General features: G+C 42.3%; 1 protein-coding gene across 3 annotated transcripts in view; it reads right to left on the bottom strand.

The window, feature by feature from the left end:
- Positions 1 to 18,274, bottom strand: part of CDKL1 (cyclin dependent kinase like 1) — a 64,176-nt gene that overhangs the window by 22,176 nt on the left and 23,726 nt on the right. For all 3 annotated transcript variants that reach the window (XM_077761262.1, XM_077761263.1, XM_077761264.1), the window contains exon 2: positions 3,869 to 3,990. In XM_077761262.1, the coding sequence (XP_077617388.1) occupies positions 3,869 to 3,990 (122 nt within the window). The remainder of the gene's footprint in view (positions 1 to 3,868; positions 3,991 to 18,274) is intronic.

The following is an 18,274-nucleotide window of genomic DNA, read 5'->3' as shown; positions in this document are numbered from 1 at the left end:
ATTTCAGTTGTTTCCAATGTTTACACTCTAAAAAATCCTTTAATGGGGCACCTAGCTGGCTCAGGAGGTAGAGAGTGCAACTCTTGATCTCAGGGTCATGAGTTCAAGTCCCACAGTAGACACAGAGCTTACTTAAAACTTTTTTTAAATAAGAAAATACAGAAAATCCTTTAACAATAAACACTTTTATAACTAAACCTTTATACATGTAGTCAATTATTTTCTCATGATAAATTATTAGAAGTAGAATTGCTTGGCCTAAGATTGCTCTCTAAAGCTGTTAATATATAATGCCAAAGTGCCCTCTGGACAGGGTGCCCCAGCAATGTGCTGAGAATTTCCTTTGAGAATATTAGGTTTTAGAATTTTATTTTATTTGTTTTCTTAGGTAGGCTCCATGCCCAACATGGGGCTTGAACTCACAACCCTGCGATCAAGAGTCACTTGCTCTACCAACTGAGCGAGCCAGGCTCCCCAGGTTTTAGAATTTTTAAATCAAAGTAAGTATCCTAAAATGATAAATAATCAAAACACTGTTATTGTTACCCTTCTTCAAAATCACTTTGTAAGCATCAGTTTATTGGTTTGCTAACTTGGCCATCCCACAACAGGTAGTAAGGATATACCAAGTGCCAAGAATTCAGCTAGGAGATACTGGGGAAACGCAGGGGAGGAAGGCACAGCTCTTGCTCTTGAAGATTTTACAGTTTACTGTGCAAATAGAGTATGTAATAGAAATGATTCCAGAAGTGATTATGGATGCCAGAGAAAGGAACTCCTGACTCTCCTCGGTGTCAGCTAAAATAGTTACCCAGGAGGTCATATTTGAGCCATGTCTGAAGGACAGGCAGGATATTGTAGGCAGAGCCGAGAAGGTGGGGCGATGCAGACAGTGAAAACAGCGTGTTCTACTGAACGAAGCTCAGAATGGGCAGTGTCATGTTTGATGTGGCTAGCTGGTGAGACATGGGGCTGCAGAGACACTGAAGCCTGGTGTCCCATGTTAGGACCACATCAGTAAGCTTGGGGGAGCTATTATGGGGTTTTATGCAGAGAGTGGTAAGATCCACTTTGTATTTTAGAAATTTGTACTTAGAAATACAATACAGGGATCACAGGACATTCCGGCGTGAGTGGACAAACCTAAGGAGGACCCCGCCTGACACCAGGCAGGGAAAACACCGGCATTCGCACGCTCTCCTTTGTTGATACTGTCCAACAGATTAACATGAAGCTGAAGGAGACCTGCGCTCTTCTCACCTCTAGGGTATTAGGTCAACAATTCATAGCACTTTAGACCTGGAAGTCCCCCTAGACTTCACCTGGTCCTAAACTCTCATTTTCACAGGTGAGAACACTTGGAAGCAACCTGCCGAAGATCACACACACACGTGATGCCAACCCACTTTTATAGGGAATGTACTTACAAAGTGTTATTTTACAGTATGAGATTTCTGAATTGAAAAAGAAACAGTTTCGTATGAATTTCAGAATCTTTGGTTGATGCAGTTTAATGACATTTACTCCTTAATGATGACAAGCAAAGATTTGAAATAGCATTTAAAGTACATTGGAGAAGGGGCGGCTAGGTGGCTCAGTTGTTTAAGTGTCCAGCTTTGGCTCAGGTCGTGATCTCACTGTTCATGAGTTCAAGCCCCATATTGGGCTTTGTGCTGACAGCTCAGAGCCTGGGGCCTGCTTTGGATTCTATGTTTCCCTCTCTCTCTGCTCCTCCCTCATTCATGTTCTGTCTCTTACTCTCAAAAATAAACATTAAAAAATTCAAAAAACTACGTTGGAGAACTGTCAAATATTCAGTGTAATGGAAAGTAACTTCTATTTTTAAAAAACAAAAAAATCCTTAAACTTCAAAATAAATGAATATAATCTGGCTTAGAATAAATCTTATTTTTCAAGTTTGCTTATTTATTAGCATTCCTTTGGTCAATCTTCTATTTAACCGAAGGCACGTTGTCATTTGGAAATGCTGCTTGTATTAACCTCACATGTATCTGCTGGTCACTCCCTTCCCTAACTCACCTGCATATTAAAGCATTTTCTATTTCCTGGGACATATGTAATATATTTTAGCCAGTGAAGTTAAAAAAAAAAAAACTGCTTCTAAAACTCTAATCACTCCTTGTCCTATCCTTTCTTCCTTTTGCTCAAACTACATGCCAAAGAAGAACTCCCAACTGCTTTCAGCCCCCCACTAATCAGTGTTTCCAAGTGACTCAACCTAACACGATATATCAAGCTCCCTGCAGTACCTCCCTGGTAGCACAGCCAGAAGTAATTAGTATTAGTATACTAATAGGTTTAACTGAAGTGTCAGTTGCAAGCTGTCAAAAGAGCAAATCACAAATACTGTATGTTTTCTTCCTTGAACACATAATCTCTCTGTACCGATGCCTTTCTGGAGGGACGTATCTGTTCTCTGGGCTCTCTCTGGCTGTGTAAATTAACACGAAAAGCCTATGCCATGGTCACTCACAAACCACAAGCTACTTTAATCTCATTTGTCTGGATATCATGGCCGCTCATATAACTACCACCCCATGGCAAAGAGCAAACTCTTGGCCAGGGCTTGAAAGCACTGTTGAGAGAGCCACAGCTTCTTGTCACCAGGGTGTGATTGTGAGCAGGGATGGGGCACCATTCCACCACTCTGATACACAATGCCACTTTGCATATTGTTCTCAGCCAAAGCTGGGCTCCCAGGAGCACAGCAGAAGGAGAGATTGGGCTTAGCCTTCCCTGCTCACGTGTTTTATGTCTCCTCACTAGTCAACTCAAAGGCCACTTCCTCCAGGAAGTCTTCTTTGATTCACTTTGAATCCTATCTTCCAGGGCCTAGCTAAACATTCTACCCTCTCTATCTGGCCACAGTGACTGGCCTCAAGGATAGCTGCATCACCTGAACTGAGGCAGTCTCCCAGTGGACTTTATATGCAGATGCTACCCTCTTCTAGAATTTTCTTTCCTCTAGAATAGCTACATAGCTTGGTAAAAGCCCATGGGCTATGCTTCCTATTTCATATTTTTCCCTTCCATTGCATGCCACAGACACACACTCTCCCAAAGCCACTTTATAAGACTCCTCTGCAAGGCAGAAGGAAGCCAGCATGGAGAGGAGTTGAGAGAGAGAGCAAATCCACCACTGATGGTGCTTAAAGCATCCAGCTGAGGAGTGGGCGGGTGCCAAAATCTGGCCTGCCCTCTGCTCACTGTGGCAAGGGGCTACCATCAACCAGAGGAAGGGACACACACACCTTATTTTTTTTCTTTTTTCAAATCAAGTCTTGTTATGCACACAAAGCAGCTGCCCACGCCAGCAGGGGTGTGTGATAAGATCACCAGAGTCACAGCCATCTTTCCCTGCCACAGCCCCCACCCCCCATTCCTTTTTCACCTACACTTGCCTTAGTGGGTTCTTGTCACTGTAACCAAAAACTCCTGACCAGGACAGCAGGCCAGACACCGGGATCGCTTCGGCCGAAGTGCCACGTTTGTTTTCACCTTAAACCTCCTATTGGCCTTTGTCTTTGGACTCTTGCCTTCAATCCCCGAGTCCTTACGCTTCCCTAGTCAGGCGTGACTAACCAATAGCCTTCCTTTTCTTTCATAGAGATTGTGAGGGCTTCTACGCACAGAAAACACAACAAAGAAATGAAGTTCAGCCTAATAATGCTGCTGCTTTCTTCATGAAAACGAATAGTTATGACCTCTTTCCCAGCCTTTTCAGTAACTCTTCTGCTGTGCACACACTGCCTGCTTCTGCCCCATCTGCAAAAGGGGTCATTGCTAATTTTCCCTCACGAATCCTGGGGTGTGGGGCCGTTTCGTTTCTAAGGGATGGATCACTCACCCTCTCTGGTGTCTGCCCAACTCATGGAGAACCGTGTGGTCGCAGTACTCGAACACCAGGTGAAGCTTCCGCTTCCTTCTGAAGACCTCCATGAGGTTAACGAGGTTGGGATGCTTGAGTTGCTGGAAACACAAAACGCGAGGTGCTAAACTGGGGCCGTGAAAGAGCGTTCTTCAACTTTGATCCAATAAAAAAGAGACCTGTTTGTCCTCTGGGAACTCTCTTGCCTTGGATTGAAAGAGGCTGTAAACAGTATGATCTTACTTCTCTCGAGGAGCTGTTTGTCAGCGCCTTGTAAATAATTATGGCATAGGGGCACCTGGGTGGTTCAGTCAGGTGACCCTCCGACTTCGGCTCAGGTCATGATCTCACAGTTTTTGTGAGTTCAAGCCCCACATCGGGTGTTGTCAGTGGGGAGCCTGCTTCAGATCCTCTGTCCCCAGCTCTCTCTCTGCTCCCCCCCAATTGCACACACACTCTCTCTCTCTCTCAAAAATAAACATTTAAAAGAAACTAAAAATAAAAAAGTTATAAAGAAAATGATTACAGCATAACCTAGGTGGCTGGTGAAGGCAAAGAGAAGGCCAGAGAAGAAGGGAGAATGAAAAAGAGGGGTGATTTTTAGTTAATGCAAGCTCATCTGCAGATGAGGATCTGAATGTCCTAAAGAGGTGTCCCTGGACCTCCCCAAGCTGTCCCTGTCTGTCTCCTAGACCCCCTGACCTATGTCTCCTTGGCAATCCTTTGGAATTACTAAGTAATTGTTCATTTGATTATTTAACATCCTCTGCTGTCAACAGATAGAATATTCCATGAAAAGAAGAATCATGATCTCAGGATTCCCGTTTCCTCAAAATGATGTGGCTGTACTCCCAGCCTTGCACATAACAGATATTTGATAATTATTTGTGAATGCAGGAGTAAATCATGTTTCCTACACTGATGAAACATTTTAAAACAGAAAAACAATGTGCCTGAAGGTGTGTGTGTGTGTATAGAGAGAGAGAGAGAGAGAGAAAAGGGAATCTATGTAGTGTTGCCAAAGATAAATCTTGCACTTAGCTTCCTGGACCTTTCTGTCCACAATCCTTCAGAAATACAACAATTAGGCAAACTAATTATTGTGAAGAGAGACATAATGATTAAATTTCTTCAGAGCACGAAGGCCTCCAGGCAGTGGTCTAAGAAACAAAAGAGGGAGGCATAAGGCTTCCTAAGGCCTAGTCTTAAAAGCCAGGTGACATCTGCCTCCTGCTAGCAGTCCAAGCAAAGCGCAAGCCTCCACCCTGAGGAAGCCCAGGATGAAGTACCTCAAGGAGAGAGGCCCAGGTGTGCTGCTGAGCTCAGCCCCCAGCCGACGCCCACTTACACTCAGCTGCATGAGTGAACCCGGCAAGACCGGCTGAAGGAACAGTCCACCAAGCCACAGAATTGTGAGAACTAAAACATCACCCTTGTTTGAAACTACTAAGTTTGGGAGAGGTTATTTATGCTGCAATGGATAGCCTGTACTAGCTCACAGGGGGACTTCTGAAAACCATTGAACTGGTCTTAGGTAGGGGCCAAGCACCTTATTTTTTCTCACAATTCTCAGGTGATTCAAGATGTAGCCCAAGGTATCAATCACAGACAAGTAGATACTTCATAAAAGGTAAAAGGTGGAAGGAGAAAAAGTGAACATCTTGAACTGCATGCAATGTTCGTACGCACAGTCCCAGCAAGGGAAATACTAAACAAGACAGTTATTTTCCTGCTTTCTTTGTAAAATCTCTGTAACCATCTTCAAGATATGAAATTCTTCCTGTAGATATTACACTTGGTGAAACAAAGCCACAACACTCCAAAGGCCATGAGTCACATGTGGGCCTTAGAACAGAGGGCCCTGCAAGGTACAAAATCTCACATTTATCTTAACATACCTGGAAACTTTTAGCCTGAACTAACATTTTTCAGACAGAGTAGGCAGATCTGACCACTGTCTTGAACTAAAAAAAAATCGCACGGACTTAAATGTCTCAAACAGAAAGCAAACAATCAGCTCAAAGGGCCAAAATAGTAGCATTATTGACAAAATGAGCAGAAAGCAGAGGTTTTCTTCCAGGCTCTGAAAAATCACTGTCCACAAGTCCAGACTTCAAATCTTAGATTCTTTTAAGGATAGAGACAAAGTAAGTCCTGCCCCTCCGCTCAAAGAGCCTAGTGGGCGCCTGGATGTCTCTGTCGGTTAAGTATCCGACTTTGGCTCAGGTCATGATCTCACGGTTCGTGGGTTCGAGCCCCCGTGTCTGGCTCTGTGCTGACAGCCAGCTCAGAGCCTGGAGCCTGTTTCAGATTCTGTGTCTCCCTCTGTCTCTCTGACTCTCCCCTGCTCACGCTGTCTCTCCCTTTCAGAAATAAAAACAAAACAAACAAACAAAAAACAAAGAGCCAAGAATCTACGAGGGAAAGGAGATACTGAACAAGTAATTACATTTATGATAAATACTACAAAAAGCAAGGTAAAGAGTGCCGAGTTTGTGGATGGTGGGTGGTCCAGGGCAGATCTCCTGGAGGAAGTTAGGTAGACTACCTAGAGTGCTAGAAATGCAGCTTTATGGCTCTAGAGATGGCCAAGTTGCTTTCCAAAAGGATCATACATATTTACACCTATGTCAGGAGCATGAGACTACTTTTTACCACACCTTGGCCAGCTACAGATAGATAGATCTATAGTTATATGTGGCTGTATACAGGTAGATTTATCTATATAGATATAGATATAGATAGGTAGATAGGAAGTCATGTAGACAGTTAAGATTTGTGATGTATATTGTCAAGTTGCTTCTAGCAAGACAGGTGCCAAGGCTTTTAAACCATGTGTCTCTCCTGACCTCCTCCATGAGATAACTTGCATATAACTGAAAATGGCCAATAACTTATTTCTCCACTTATTTTCAGAACAAGTTTAATTTAGAAAAATTGATCAGTAAGACTAAATTCTGAACAGGACTTATAAATATTAAATACTTTAAAATAAATTATTAATGGTCTCTAGGTTGCCAGGATTCTGGGTGATCAGAAAACATTCCAGAGCAGCAGATATTTCAGGACATTGCCTGTCCTGGCTGTGTTCATTTATTCAGCAAAGATCTACAGAGCACCTGCTCTGGCTCAGGGCCTGTTCTAGGCACTAGAAACACATTGGTGAAAGACTCAGGCATTAAGCAAAGAAGTGTCAGGAAGAGCTGCACATACACAAGGGATTCAGCTACCTCAGAGAAAGCGTCCCTGCGTAAGTGGCCTTGAGCTAAGTCCTGGAGGGAGAGAAAGGTCTGACCCGACCAAAGTCAGGAGTGGTGGTAGAGGCAGCTTTCCAGGCAGAGGACTGGCCCTGGCCAGAAGGGGATTTAGGCCACTTATGGAACTGAAGGACAGTATGGCTTGAGGGTCAACTGCACGGAACCAAGGCTAGTTTGATAGTCAGAAGCTGAGACCTTCACGACCTTGAGGGCCATGCCAAGAAATGTATACTTTATCCTAAGTGTAATGGAAAGCTACTGGAATTTTAGCAAGATGCAATATGATAATACAATTTGGGTGTTTTAAAGCTCACTATACTGGCTTGGACGAGGTACTACCGTGAAAGGAGACCAGAGAAGGGCCTGTTGTCAGCTAAGAGACGATGACAGCTCAGACCAGGCAGAGGCAGGGAGGCGGTGAGAAAGGCACTGTTGGGAGACGTATTTTGTTATTAGAATATTCGGGATGTGGCGATAGGCTGGAGGTGAGGGGCCAGGGAGAGGGAGCTGTTAAGAATGACCAAAGGTTTGTATATAGGGCAGATGGTGGTGCCCTCACTGAGAGGAGGAGCAGGTTTTGAGGGAGAAGAAACTACCGTTTGGGGCAGTTTAGGTTGGCGGGAACCCTGAGATGCCAAAGTAGAGTTGTCAGGCTGGCTGGAGTTGGAGCTGAAGGTACAAGCTGGGGAGTCAGCATGAGGGTAAGTGAAGCCCTGGGGAGACGCAATTTCCAAGAAAAGCAAGGGAGAAAGGAGGAGGCCCATGGAACCACAGCACCAGATATGTGGTCACTGAGGAGGAAGCAGACGAGAGAGGGAAGAAGACCCCCCAAGATAAGAGAGAAGACAGTAGAGCGGGAGGGATGGGCATATCATGCAAGGAGGAAGTGGTCTGCGGTGACAGAGGCTGCTGTAAGGTGGAGCACGGAGAAGCCTGAGAGGCTTTCTGTGGGATTCCCCAGGCAGGCTGGGCCAGGTGACCTCTCTGGTAAGTGGCAGTGCAGGGCTGAGACCAGGAGTCAAGTCGTATGGCTTCAGCCCCTGAAACAACCTTACCACTCTCTCTTTTTGCTGACTTCCCCTTACCTCAGGGGCAGAACTCAGAGGGACCTCTCTGAGGTCCTTAAACCAGTTTGCAGTTCGCAGCCTGGAGGGTTCAAGGACAGCCCCGATATTGTGAATGTTTGCGTTCACGAGGGCTTGGGTACTTCTGCTTCAGTACTGAATGGGCCTCTTCAGGGACACGCAGAGGAATTAGATGAGAAGCAGGCAACGTGATGGATGGACTGTTCACGGGCTTACTGGACATGTTTATTGTACATACAAGTAATCTTAATAAAGAGGTTCAACTGCCACATCTACTACAAAGATGTAGTTAAGGACTCTTTTAGTTCTAGGTCCTTCCTATTTATGAGTGTATCAAGCCAAAGCCTCAGACATGTTCTTTTTCTTTTTTTAAGTTTTATTTATGTAGAGAGAAGGTGCATGCATGCATACAAATAGGGGAGGGGTGGGGCGGGGAGGGAGAGAATCGCAAACAGGCTCTGCACTGTCAGCTTAGAACCCAATGTGGGGCTCGAACCCACGAACTATAAGATCATCACTTGAACTGAAGCTGGACACTGAACCAACCAAGTCACCCAGGTGCCCCAGCACTGTGAAGCATTTTGTACTAGTTGCCAACATTTTGGATCAGGAAATGTTACTTTAAAACTCTGGTTACCAGGATCCTCTGGAAAGTGCTGCTGGTCAGGCAGTACTGGGCCTGAGTATCTGTGACATCAGTGGGCCCGGAGGCAGCTGTTCACTGTAGATAAGGCCTGCGCGCTTCAGTTCACCACAGTCCCCACCCATCCCTACCACTCCCCGACACTAAGGCCAAGTGAACGCTCTTGCATCATTCATTTTCTTATATGAATTAAAAGTGAGATATTTAATGTACCATGTTTCTATCAAAAGTGGGAAAACATACAAGCAATAGAAATGACTGCATATTTCAAGGCAAATAAGAAAAAGCATATTTATTTGCAGAAGTGAAGCATCGCTCTCACACCTATCTGGCCCCTGCAGGTAGAGGGTAAGTGACCTCCACCGTAGGGAGTTCTGAATAATGGCTGCATGCTTCTGGACTGACCAGTGCATGTTACATCTGCGGGTTCTCCTATCCTTCGATCGTCAAAGATTCTTACTCTTTGTGGGGGAGGGGGGATATTTATCCTGTTTTTGCTTTAGACAAAAGCAACAGATATTTTCTCAAGGATCATATCCTGTTTTCCTTTCTCAAGCATTCTTCTCCCACAACCGGGGTAAATAATAAGAGAGATTAAGTTGTAGAAAGTGGGAGCTGTCTTAGTAAGATGTTTTTTACAGGCCTTTACAATTCTTGAACTTGACTCTAGGTCTTAGTTACATAGAGCCCTTTGCAGGAATCTTTCATCACACAGAATGGAGAAAAGTGATGCCCCCCTCTCCTTTATAATAATTAACAGTGAGTACTTCCCACAGATTCCCAGATCAGCGTATTATGACACTGTCAAGCACTTGAGATCCAGCAAGGGTTAGAGCTTGTCCAAACTAAGAAGCCGAGAAAGAATCAAGTTCTTCATATTTCCTCTCATTCTTCTCACTAGTTTTTGAACTAGATAAAATGCCTTTTATGTTCGTACAGGACTATAACTGTTTTAAAACCGCCAAGGAGGGGCACCTGGGTGGTTCAGTTGGTTAAGCATCCAACTTTGGCTCAGGTAATAATCTCACAATTTGTGGATTTGAGCCCTGCATCGGGCTCTGTGATGACAGCCCAGAAACTGGAGCCTGCTTCAGATTCTGTGTCTTCCTCTCTCTCTGCCCCTCCCCCACTCATGCTCTGTCTTTCTCTTTCTCTCAAAAATAAAGTAAACATTAAAAGCACTTTTTTTAACCACTGAGAAAAGCATTTGGAGCAACATGCTCTACCAGGTGGCAAAATTTTCAATGAAGTGCCTATAGGAGCACTTGGGTATCTCAGTAGAGTGTCTGACTCAATTTTGGCTCAGGTCATGATCTCAAGGATTTGTAAGTTCGAGCCCGGCAAAAGACTCCTTGCTGACAGCAGGGAACCTGCCTGGGATTCCCTCTCTGCCCCTCCCACATGCACATTTTCTCTCTCTCAAAATAAAGAAATAAAACTTTTTTAAAAAATAAAAACTTTAGGGGCACTTGGGTGTCTCAATCAGTTAAGCATTGGCATTTAGCTCAGGTCATGATCTCTAGGTTCATGAATTCGAACCCCACATCGGGCTCTGTGCTGACAGTCCAGAGCCTGGAGCATGTTTCGGATTCTGTGGCTCCCTCTCGCTCTTTGCCCCTCCCCAGCTCATGCTCTGTCTGTCTCTCTCTCTCTCAAAAACAAACAATTAAAAAAATGTTTTTAGTAAAATAAATAAAAACTTTTAAAAAGTGCCTATAATCATTACCAGCAGCAGCGGTATCATCAACAGGCCAGCAGGCTATTGATCAAGAAATGAACAAATAGAACCAGTACAGAGTCTAGAATTAGGTCCAAGTATTGAAGGGAAATTAACATATGACCAAGGTAGTACTTCAAAACAGTTGAGAAAAAGGTGCCTTATATATATATCTAAAATTGATTCTGGAAAAACTGTTTACCCACTGGAAAAATTAAAATCATAACCTTACCACTCTCTATACAAGAATAATTTTCAGATATGTTAAAAATTAGAGTATTCTAAAATATTAGAAATACTAGAACAAATTTTAGGAGAAACTTCCTATGACTTTAGGATGGAAGAAAGCATCTTGATAAAACAATCTAGAAGAAAAAAAAGACAGGTTGAGTTTGGCTATAGAAAAATAATGTTAGGAAGATGGCAAAAGTTCTGGAGATGGACGGTGGTGGTGGCTGCACACCATTGTGAATGTCCTAACGTCACTGAACTAGACACTTAAAAATGGTTAAAATGGTAAAATGTATGTTATGTGTAATTTACCACAAAAAAATAAATAAAATAATGTTGGTTTGGTTAAAAAAAACAACAACAAAAACACTCAAGGCAATGTCAAAAGACAAATAATTGGCAGAGTAATATTTGTTATGACAAAGGGTTATAGCCCTTCGATTACAAAGACACTTTATGTATTATGAAGGAAAAGACACCTACGTGGAAAAATGGGCAAAAGATAGAAGTAGGTAATATACAAGAGGAAATATAAATGATCCAAGAGATGTGAAAAGGTATTCAATCTTACTAGTAGTCAGAGAAAGGCAAAATAGAGCAACAATGTGAGGCAACTTGTTTTCCTAACAGGTAAACATTTCACAAATTCCTAACATCCAGTGCTGCCAAGGACATAGTAAAACACATCTTCTCATACTTGGTTGGTTAGACGTTTTGGAAGAGTTACTAGCAGTATTAATTAAAACAACATACCCAAAACACATGGACAAAAGATCTGAGCAAACGCCTCACCAAAGAAGAGATACAGATAGGAAATAAACACGAAAAGATGATCAATAGATTTTTTTCACTGGAATTACAAATTACAAAAATAATGAGATACTGGGGGTGCCTGGGTTGTTCAGTCAGTTAAGCATCTGACATTGGCTCAGGTCATGATCTCTAGGCCCACGAGTTCAAGCCCCATGTTGAGCTCTGCGCTGACAGCTCAGAGCCTGGAGCCTGCTTCAGATTCTGTGTCTCCCTCTCTCTCTGCCCCTCCCCTACTCACACTCTGTCTTTCTCTCAAAAATAAACATTTAAAAAATTAAAAAATAAATAAAAAATATTAAGCTACCATTACACACACCTATTAGAATGGTTAAAATCCAAAAACAGCTGAGGACACCAAATACTGATGGCAAAACTGAGCAACAGGAAGTCTCATTCACTGCTGGTGGGAATGCAAAATGGGGTAGCCACTTTTGAAGCTAGTTTGGCAGTTTCTTAAAAAGCTAAACATAGTTGTACTATATGATCCAGTAGTCACACTCTTAGGTGTTTACCCAAATCATTTGAGTGTGCAGACACGGGGCGGGCGCCCAGATGGCTTAATTGGTTGAGCATCCGACTCTTCATTTCAGCTCAGGTCATGATCCCAGGGTCATGGGATCAAGCCCCATGTCGGGCTCCATGCTGAGTGGAAGCTTGCTAAGGATTCTGGCTTTCTCTCCCTCTGTCCCTCCCCACCTCAGCTCATACATGTGACTGTACTCTCTCTTTCTCTCTAAAATAAAATAAAAAAAAAACTGCACACAAACAAAGCCAAAATAATGGCTTTATTTATAATCACCCATTAGAAGCAAATGATCTTCCTATAGACAAAAGGATAAAAGATTGTGCCCTATCCACAGTGGAGTGGGATATTTATCAGAGATAAAAAGAAATGAGCTATAAAGTCAGGACAAGACATGTATAAAGTTTAAATGCATATTAAATGAAAGAAGCCAGTCTGAAAAGACTACATATTGTATGATTCCAATTATATGACATTTCAGCAAAAGTAAAACTATGGAGACTGTAGAAAAATTGGTGATTGCCAGGAGTTCAGGGGACATGGGGGAAAATGCAAGGTGAAATTATTCTGCATGATACTGTATTGGAGGATATGTGACACTATGCATTTGTCAAAACCTACAGAATGTTACAGCACAAAGAGTGAACCTTAATGTATGCAAGTTAAAAAAATCATTTAGGAGGATGGGGAATCCTATGTTAGAATGCAGAATTTTTTTTTTTTTTTAAACTGGAGCCTGGGGAAATACCAACATGGATGCACTACCAGGATTAATTCTAGATCAATCCTTTCTATTCAAAAATATTTTCCCTTGTCTCATTTGTATCCTTCCCCTCTGCTAGCCTGGTCACTCTGGTCACTGGTTTGCTTAAAAGGTCACATCTAATTCATTCTCTAGATGTACATTCTACACCTCCACTGCTATCTTTCTATCTCTCTCTCTCTGGAGTAATCAGACTACATAGTTTCTCTGAGTAATATTATCTTTGTTTCTTTCTCCTCACCTCTTACCATACTCTCCTCCTCTTTTTTTTTTTTTTAATGTCTTCATTTTGAGAGACAGAGACAGAGAGCCAGCAGGGGAGGGGCAGAGAGGGAGGGAGACACAGAATCTGAAGCAGGCTCCAGGCTCTGAGCTAGCTGTCAGCACAGAGCCCAACACGGGGCTCAAACCCACAGACAGGGAAAAGATTGTGACCTGAACCGAAGTCGAACACTTAACCGACTGAGCCACCCAGGCGCTCCTCTCCTCTTTCTCTCTCTGAATTAAGCCTCTTAGTCTCTCTGCCTGGTCATTTCTCTTCCAATTTCGCTTCCCCCCCCTCCACCCCCAACCCTGTCATTTCTCTCTTTGTATATGCTCTTCCATCAGCACTGCATACACCTGGCTCTTTATTTGTAGCTGGGAATTCTGGTTTTATGCTTTTAGACTGTCCTTTGTCTTTTGTTTTTTTCTTTTGTTTTTTTCTTTTTCTTTTTATTGTTTTTCCTCCTTCCTCTTTTTTTCCCCTTCTTTTTTTTCTTTTTCTTTTTCCCTTTGGGTTTGCGTGTTTGTTAGATTTGTCTGTGCATTTGTGTGCCTTTCTTCCCTGCGTGTTTGTCTGTCTGTTTTCTTTTCCAGGGCTACCTCAAGAAACAAGACAAAGTACACATGGTGGAGAGTCCCAAATACCACTAGAGTAGGGAAATAAATTAACCAAAGTCTCAACAAGAGAGACCAAGAGACACCAGTCAAAGAACACTTCCTGAAAGGAGAGGCCCTGGACAGTCAAAGAACCTTCTTTAATACAGCAGTACTCACAAGTGCAGAGTCCATAACAAGCTTTTAAAACTACAAAACGGAAGAACTCTCCTCTAAAGAAATTCCAGGAAGAAATGACAGCTAAAGAACTGCTCAAAACAGATATAAGCAACAGAACTGAACAAAAATTTAGAACAAGAGTCATAAATTTAATTGCTGGGCTTGAAAAAGGCATGGATGACATCAGAGAAACTTGCTACAAAGACTATGGAGCTTAAAAATAGTTGTGATGAATTAAAAAAATGCTATAAATGAGGTGCAAAATAAAATGTAGGCATCCAATGCACAGATTGAAGAGGCAGAGAGGAGAATAGGTGAATTAGAAGACACAGTTATAGAGAAAGAGGGAGCCAAGAAAAAAAGAGATAAACTGATCCAGGAACACGAAAGGAGAGTTCGAGAACAGAGCGATACAATCAAATGGAACAATATCCATATCATAGAAATTCCCGAAGAGGAAGAGAGAGGGAAAGGGGCTGAAGGGGTACTTGAAGAAATTATAGCTGAGAACTTCCCCAATCTGAGGAAGGAAACAGACCTTGAAATCCAAGAAGCATAGAGAACTTCCCTCAGACATAACTTGAATCAATCTTCTGCATGACATATCATAGTGAAACTGACAAAAATATGAGGAAAAGAGAGAATTCTGAAAGCAGCTAGGGAGAAAAGGGCCCTAACATACAAAGGGAAACCTACCAGAGTGGTGACAGACCTATCTACTGGAACTTGGCAGGCCAGAAAGCAATGGCAGGAAATCTTCAATGTGATGAACAGAAAAAATATGCAGCCAAGAATCCTCTATCCAGCAAGCCTGTCGTCCAGAATAGGAGGAGAGATTAAAGTCTTCGNAGCATAGAGAACTTCCCTCAGACATAACTTGAATCAATCTTCTGCATGACATATCATAGTGAAACTGACAAAAATATGAGGAAAAGAGAGAATTCTGAAAGCAGCTAGGGAGAAAAGGGCCCTAACATACAAAGGGAAACCTACCAGAGTGGTGACAGACCTATCTACTGGAACTTGGCAGGCCAGAAAGCAATGGCAGGAAATCTTCAATGTGATGAACAGAAAAAATATGCAGCCAAGAATCCTCTATCCAGCAAGCCTGTCGTCCAGAATAGGAGGAGAGATTAAAGTCTTCGCAAATAAACAAAAATGGAAAGAATTTGTCACCATTAAACCAGCCCTACAAGAAATCCTGAGGGGGACTCTATGAGGGAAAAGTTGCAAGGAACGCAAGGTACCAGAGACACCACCCCAAGCATGAATCCTACAGAGAACGCAATGACTCTAAACCCATATTTTCCAAGAATAATACTGAATGTAAATGGATGAAATGCTCCAATCAAAAGACATAGGGTTGCAGAATGGATAAAAAAGCAAAATCCGTCTATTTGCTATCTAAAAGAAACTCATTTTAGACCTGAGGACACCTTCAGATCAAAAGTAAGGGGATGGAGAAACATATATCATGCTAAAGAAAGAACTCTACATCCTGAGACCATGGAATTCACTTTCTTCTCAAGTGCACATGGCATATTCTCCAAGATAGATCACATACTGGGACACAAAGCAGCCCTCAATAAACATATAAAAGAATTGAGATCATACCATGCACACTTTCAGATCATAATGCTATGAAACTTGAAATCAATCACAGGAAGAAGTCTGGAAAACCTCCAAAGACATGGAGGTTAAAGAACACCCTACTAAAGAACGAATGGGCCAATCAGGCAATTAGAGAAGAAATTTTAAAATATACGGAAACAAATGAAAATGAAAATACAACAATCCAAACTCTATGGGATGCAGCAAAAGCAGTTCTATGAGGAAAGTACATTGCACTCCAGGCCTATTTCAAGAAATTAGAAAAAGCGTACAAAATCTAACAGTGTACCTAAAGGAACTAGAAGGAGAGCAACAAGAGCACCCCAAACCCAGTAGGAGAAGAGAAATAATAAAAATCAGGGAAGAAATAAACAATAAAAAAACAAAAAAAGAAAACCCAGTTGAACAGATCAATGAAACCAAGAGTTGGTTTTTTGAAAAAATAAACAAAAGTGACAAACCTCTAGCCAAGCTTCTCAAAAAGAAAAGAGAGGGCACTCAAATAGACAAAATCCTGAATTAAAAAGGACTTATTACAACCAACCCCTCAGAAATACAAGCAACAATCAGGGAATACTATAAAAAATTATATGGCAACAAATTGGACAACTTAGAAGAAATGGACAAATTCCTAAACACACACACACACTACCAAAATTCACACAGGAAGAGACAGAAAATCTGAACAGACCCATAACTACTGAAGCAATTGAATCAGTTATCAAAAATCTCCCAACAAATAAGAGCCCTGGACCTGATGGCTTCCCTGGGTAATTCTACCAGACGTTTAAAACAGAATTAATACCCATTCTTCTCAAGATATTCCAAAAAATAGAAATCGAAGGGAAAACTTCTGGACTCATTCTACAAAGCTACCATCACTTTGATTCCCAAGCCAGCCAGACACCCGNATACTGCTGAAAGTCCTAGCATCAGCCATCAGACAACAAAAGGGAATAAAAGGCATCAGAATTGGTAAGGGGGAAGTCAAACTTTCACTTTTCACAAACAACATGATACTCTACATAGAAAACATGACAGACTTCACCAGAAGTTTACTGGAACTGATCCAAGAATTCAGCCAAGTTGCAGGGTACAAAATCAACGTACAGAAATCGGTTGCATTTTTACACACCGATAATGAAGCAACAGAAAGAGAAATCAAGAAACTGATCCCATTCACAGCTGCACAAAAACCATAAAATACCTAAAATAAACCTAACCAAACATGNATCAACCACAGCAATTTCTTACTTGACACATCCCCAAAGGCAAGGGAATCAAGAGCAAAAATTAACTATTGGGACCTCATCAAGATAAAAAGCTTCTGCACGGCAAAGGAAACAATCAATAAAACTAATAGGCAACTGATGGAATCAGAAAAGATAGTTGCAAATGACATATCAGATAAAGGGCTAGTATCCAAAATCTAAAGGGAACTCACCAACGATCCTCAGCGTCCCTCATCATCAGGGAAATACAAATCAAAACCACACTGAGATACCACCTCACGCCGGTCAGAGTGGCTAAAATGAACAAATCAGGAGACTCTAGATGCTGGCGAGGATGTGGAGAAACGGGCACCCTCCTGCACTGTTGGTGGGGATGTAAACTGGTGCAGCCCCTCTGGAAAACAGTGGGGAGGTTCCTCAAAATATTAACAATAGAACTCCCCTATGACCCAGCAATAGCACTGCTAGGAATTTACCCAAGGGATACAGGAGTGCTGATGCATAGGGGCACATGGACCCCAATGTTCATAGCAGCACTCTCCACAATAGCTAAAACATGGAAGGAGCCTAGGTGTCCATCAACGGACGAATGGATCAAGAAGAAGTGGTTTATCTAGACCATGGAATACTACATGGCAATGAGAAACAATGAAATCTGGCCATGTGTAGCAACATGGATGGACCTTGAGGGTGTTATGCTGAGTGAAATAAGTCAGGCAGAGAAGGGCAGCTACCATATGTTTGCACGTATAGGTGGAATAGGAGGAATTTAACGGAGGATCGTCAGGGAGAAGAAGGGGAAAAATAGTTGGGGAGAGGGAGGGAGGCAAACCATGAGAGACTCTTGAATGCTGAGAACAAACTGAGGGCTGATGGGGGTTGGGGAGAGGGAGAGGGGGTGATGAGCATGGAGGAGGACACTTGTTGGGATGAGCACTGGGTGTTATATGGAAACCAACTTGACAATAAACTATATTTTTTAAAAAAGAATGCAGAATGTGATTTAAAAAAAATCTAACTGTATTACTAATGTATGAAACAACTTGAGTGGCGGCGGGGGNAGTTAAGTAACTTGAAAGTGATTAGAGTCTGTAACACTAAAGGCAAACTACACATAAAAGTATCAATAAGGTACTCTTATTGATAAAATTCTTTCTCAGGGGGGTAGGAATTGACAATTTTTTTTAAACATTTATTCATTTTGAGAGAGAGACTGCATATGTGAGAGCAAGCAGGGGAGGGGCAGAGGGATTAAGAAAGAATCCCAAGCAGGCTCCACACTGTCAAGTGCAAAGTTGCAAAGCCAACGGCAGAGCTCTATGGCACAAACCGTGAGATTATGACCTGTGCCGAAATCAAGAGTCAGACGCTTCACCGACTGAGCCACCCAGGCACTCCAGAACTGAGAATTCTAATAACATTAAATCCTGGAATTAAACAAGTAAATGAATGCTGTATAATGAAAACCAGCT

This window comes from Crocuta crocuta, unplaced genomic scaffold, assembly GCF_008692635.1.
Source record: "Crocuta crocuta isolate KB4526 unplaced genomic scaffold, BGI_CrCroc_1.0 scaffold163, whole genome shotgun sequence".
Lineage (NCBI taxonomy): Eukaryota > Metazoa > Chordata > Mammalia > Carnivora > Hyaenidae > Crocuta > Crocuta crocuta.
Note: the sequence above shows the minus strand (reverse complement) of the source record. Positions and strands in the feature narration are given on the sequence as shown.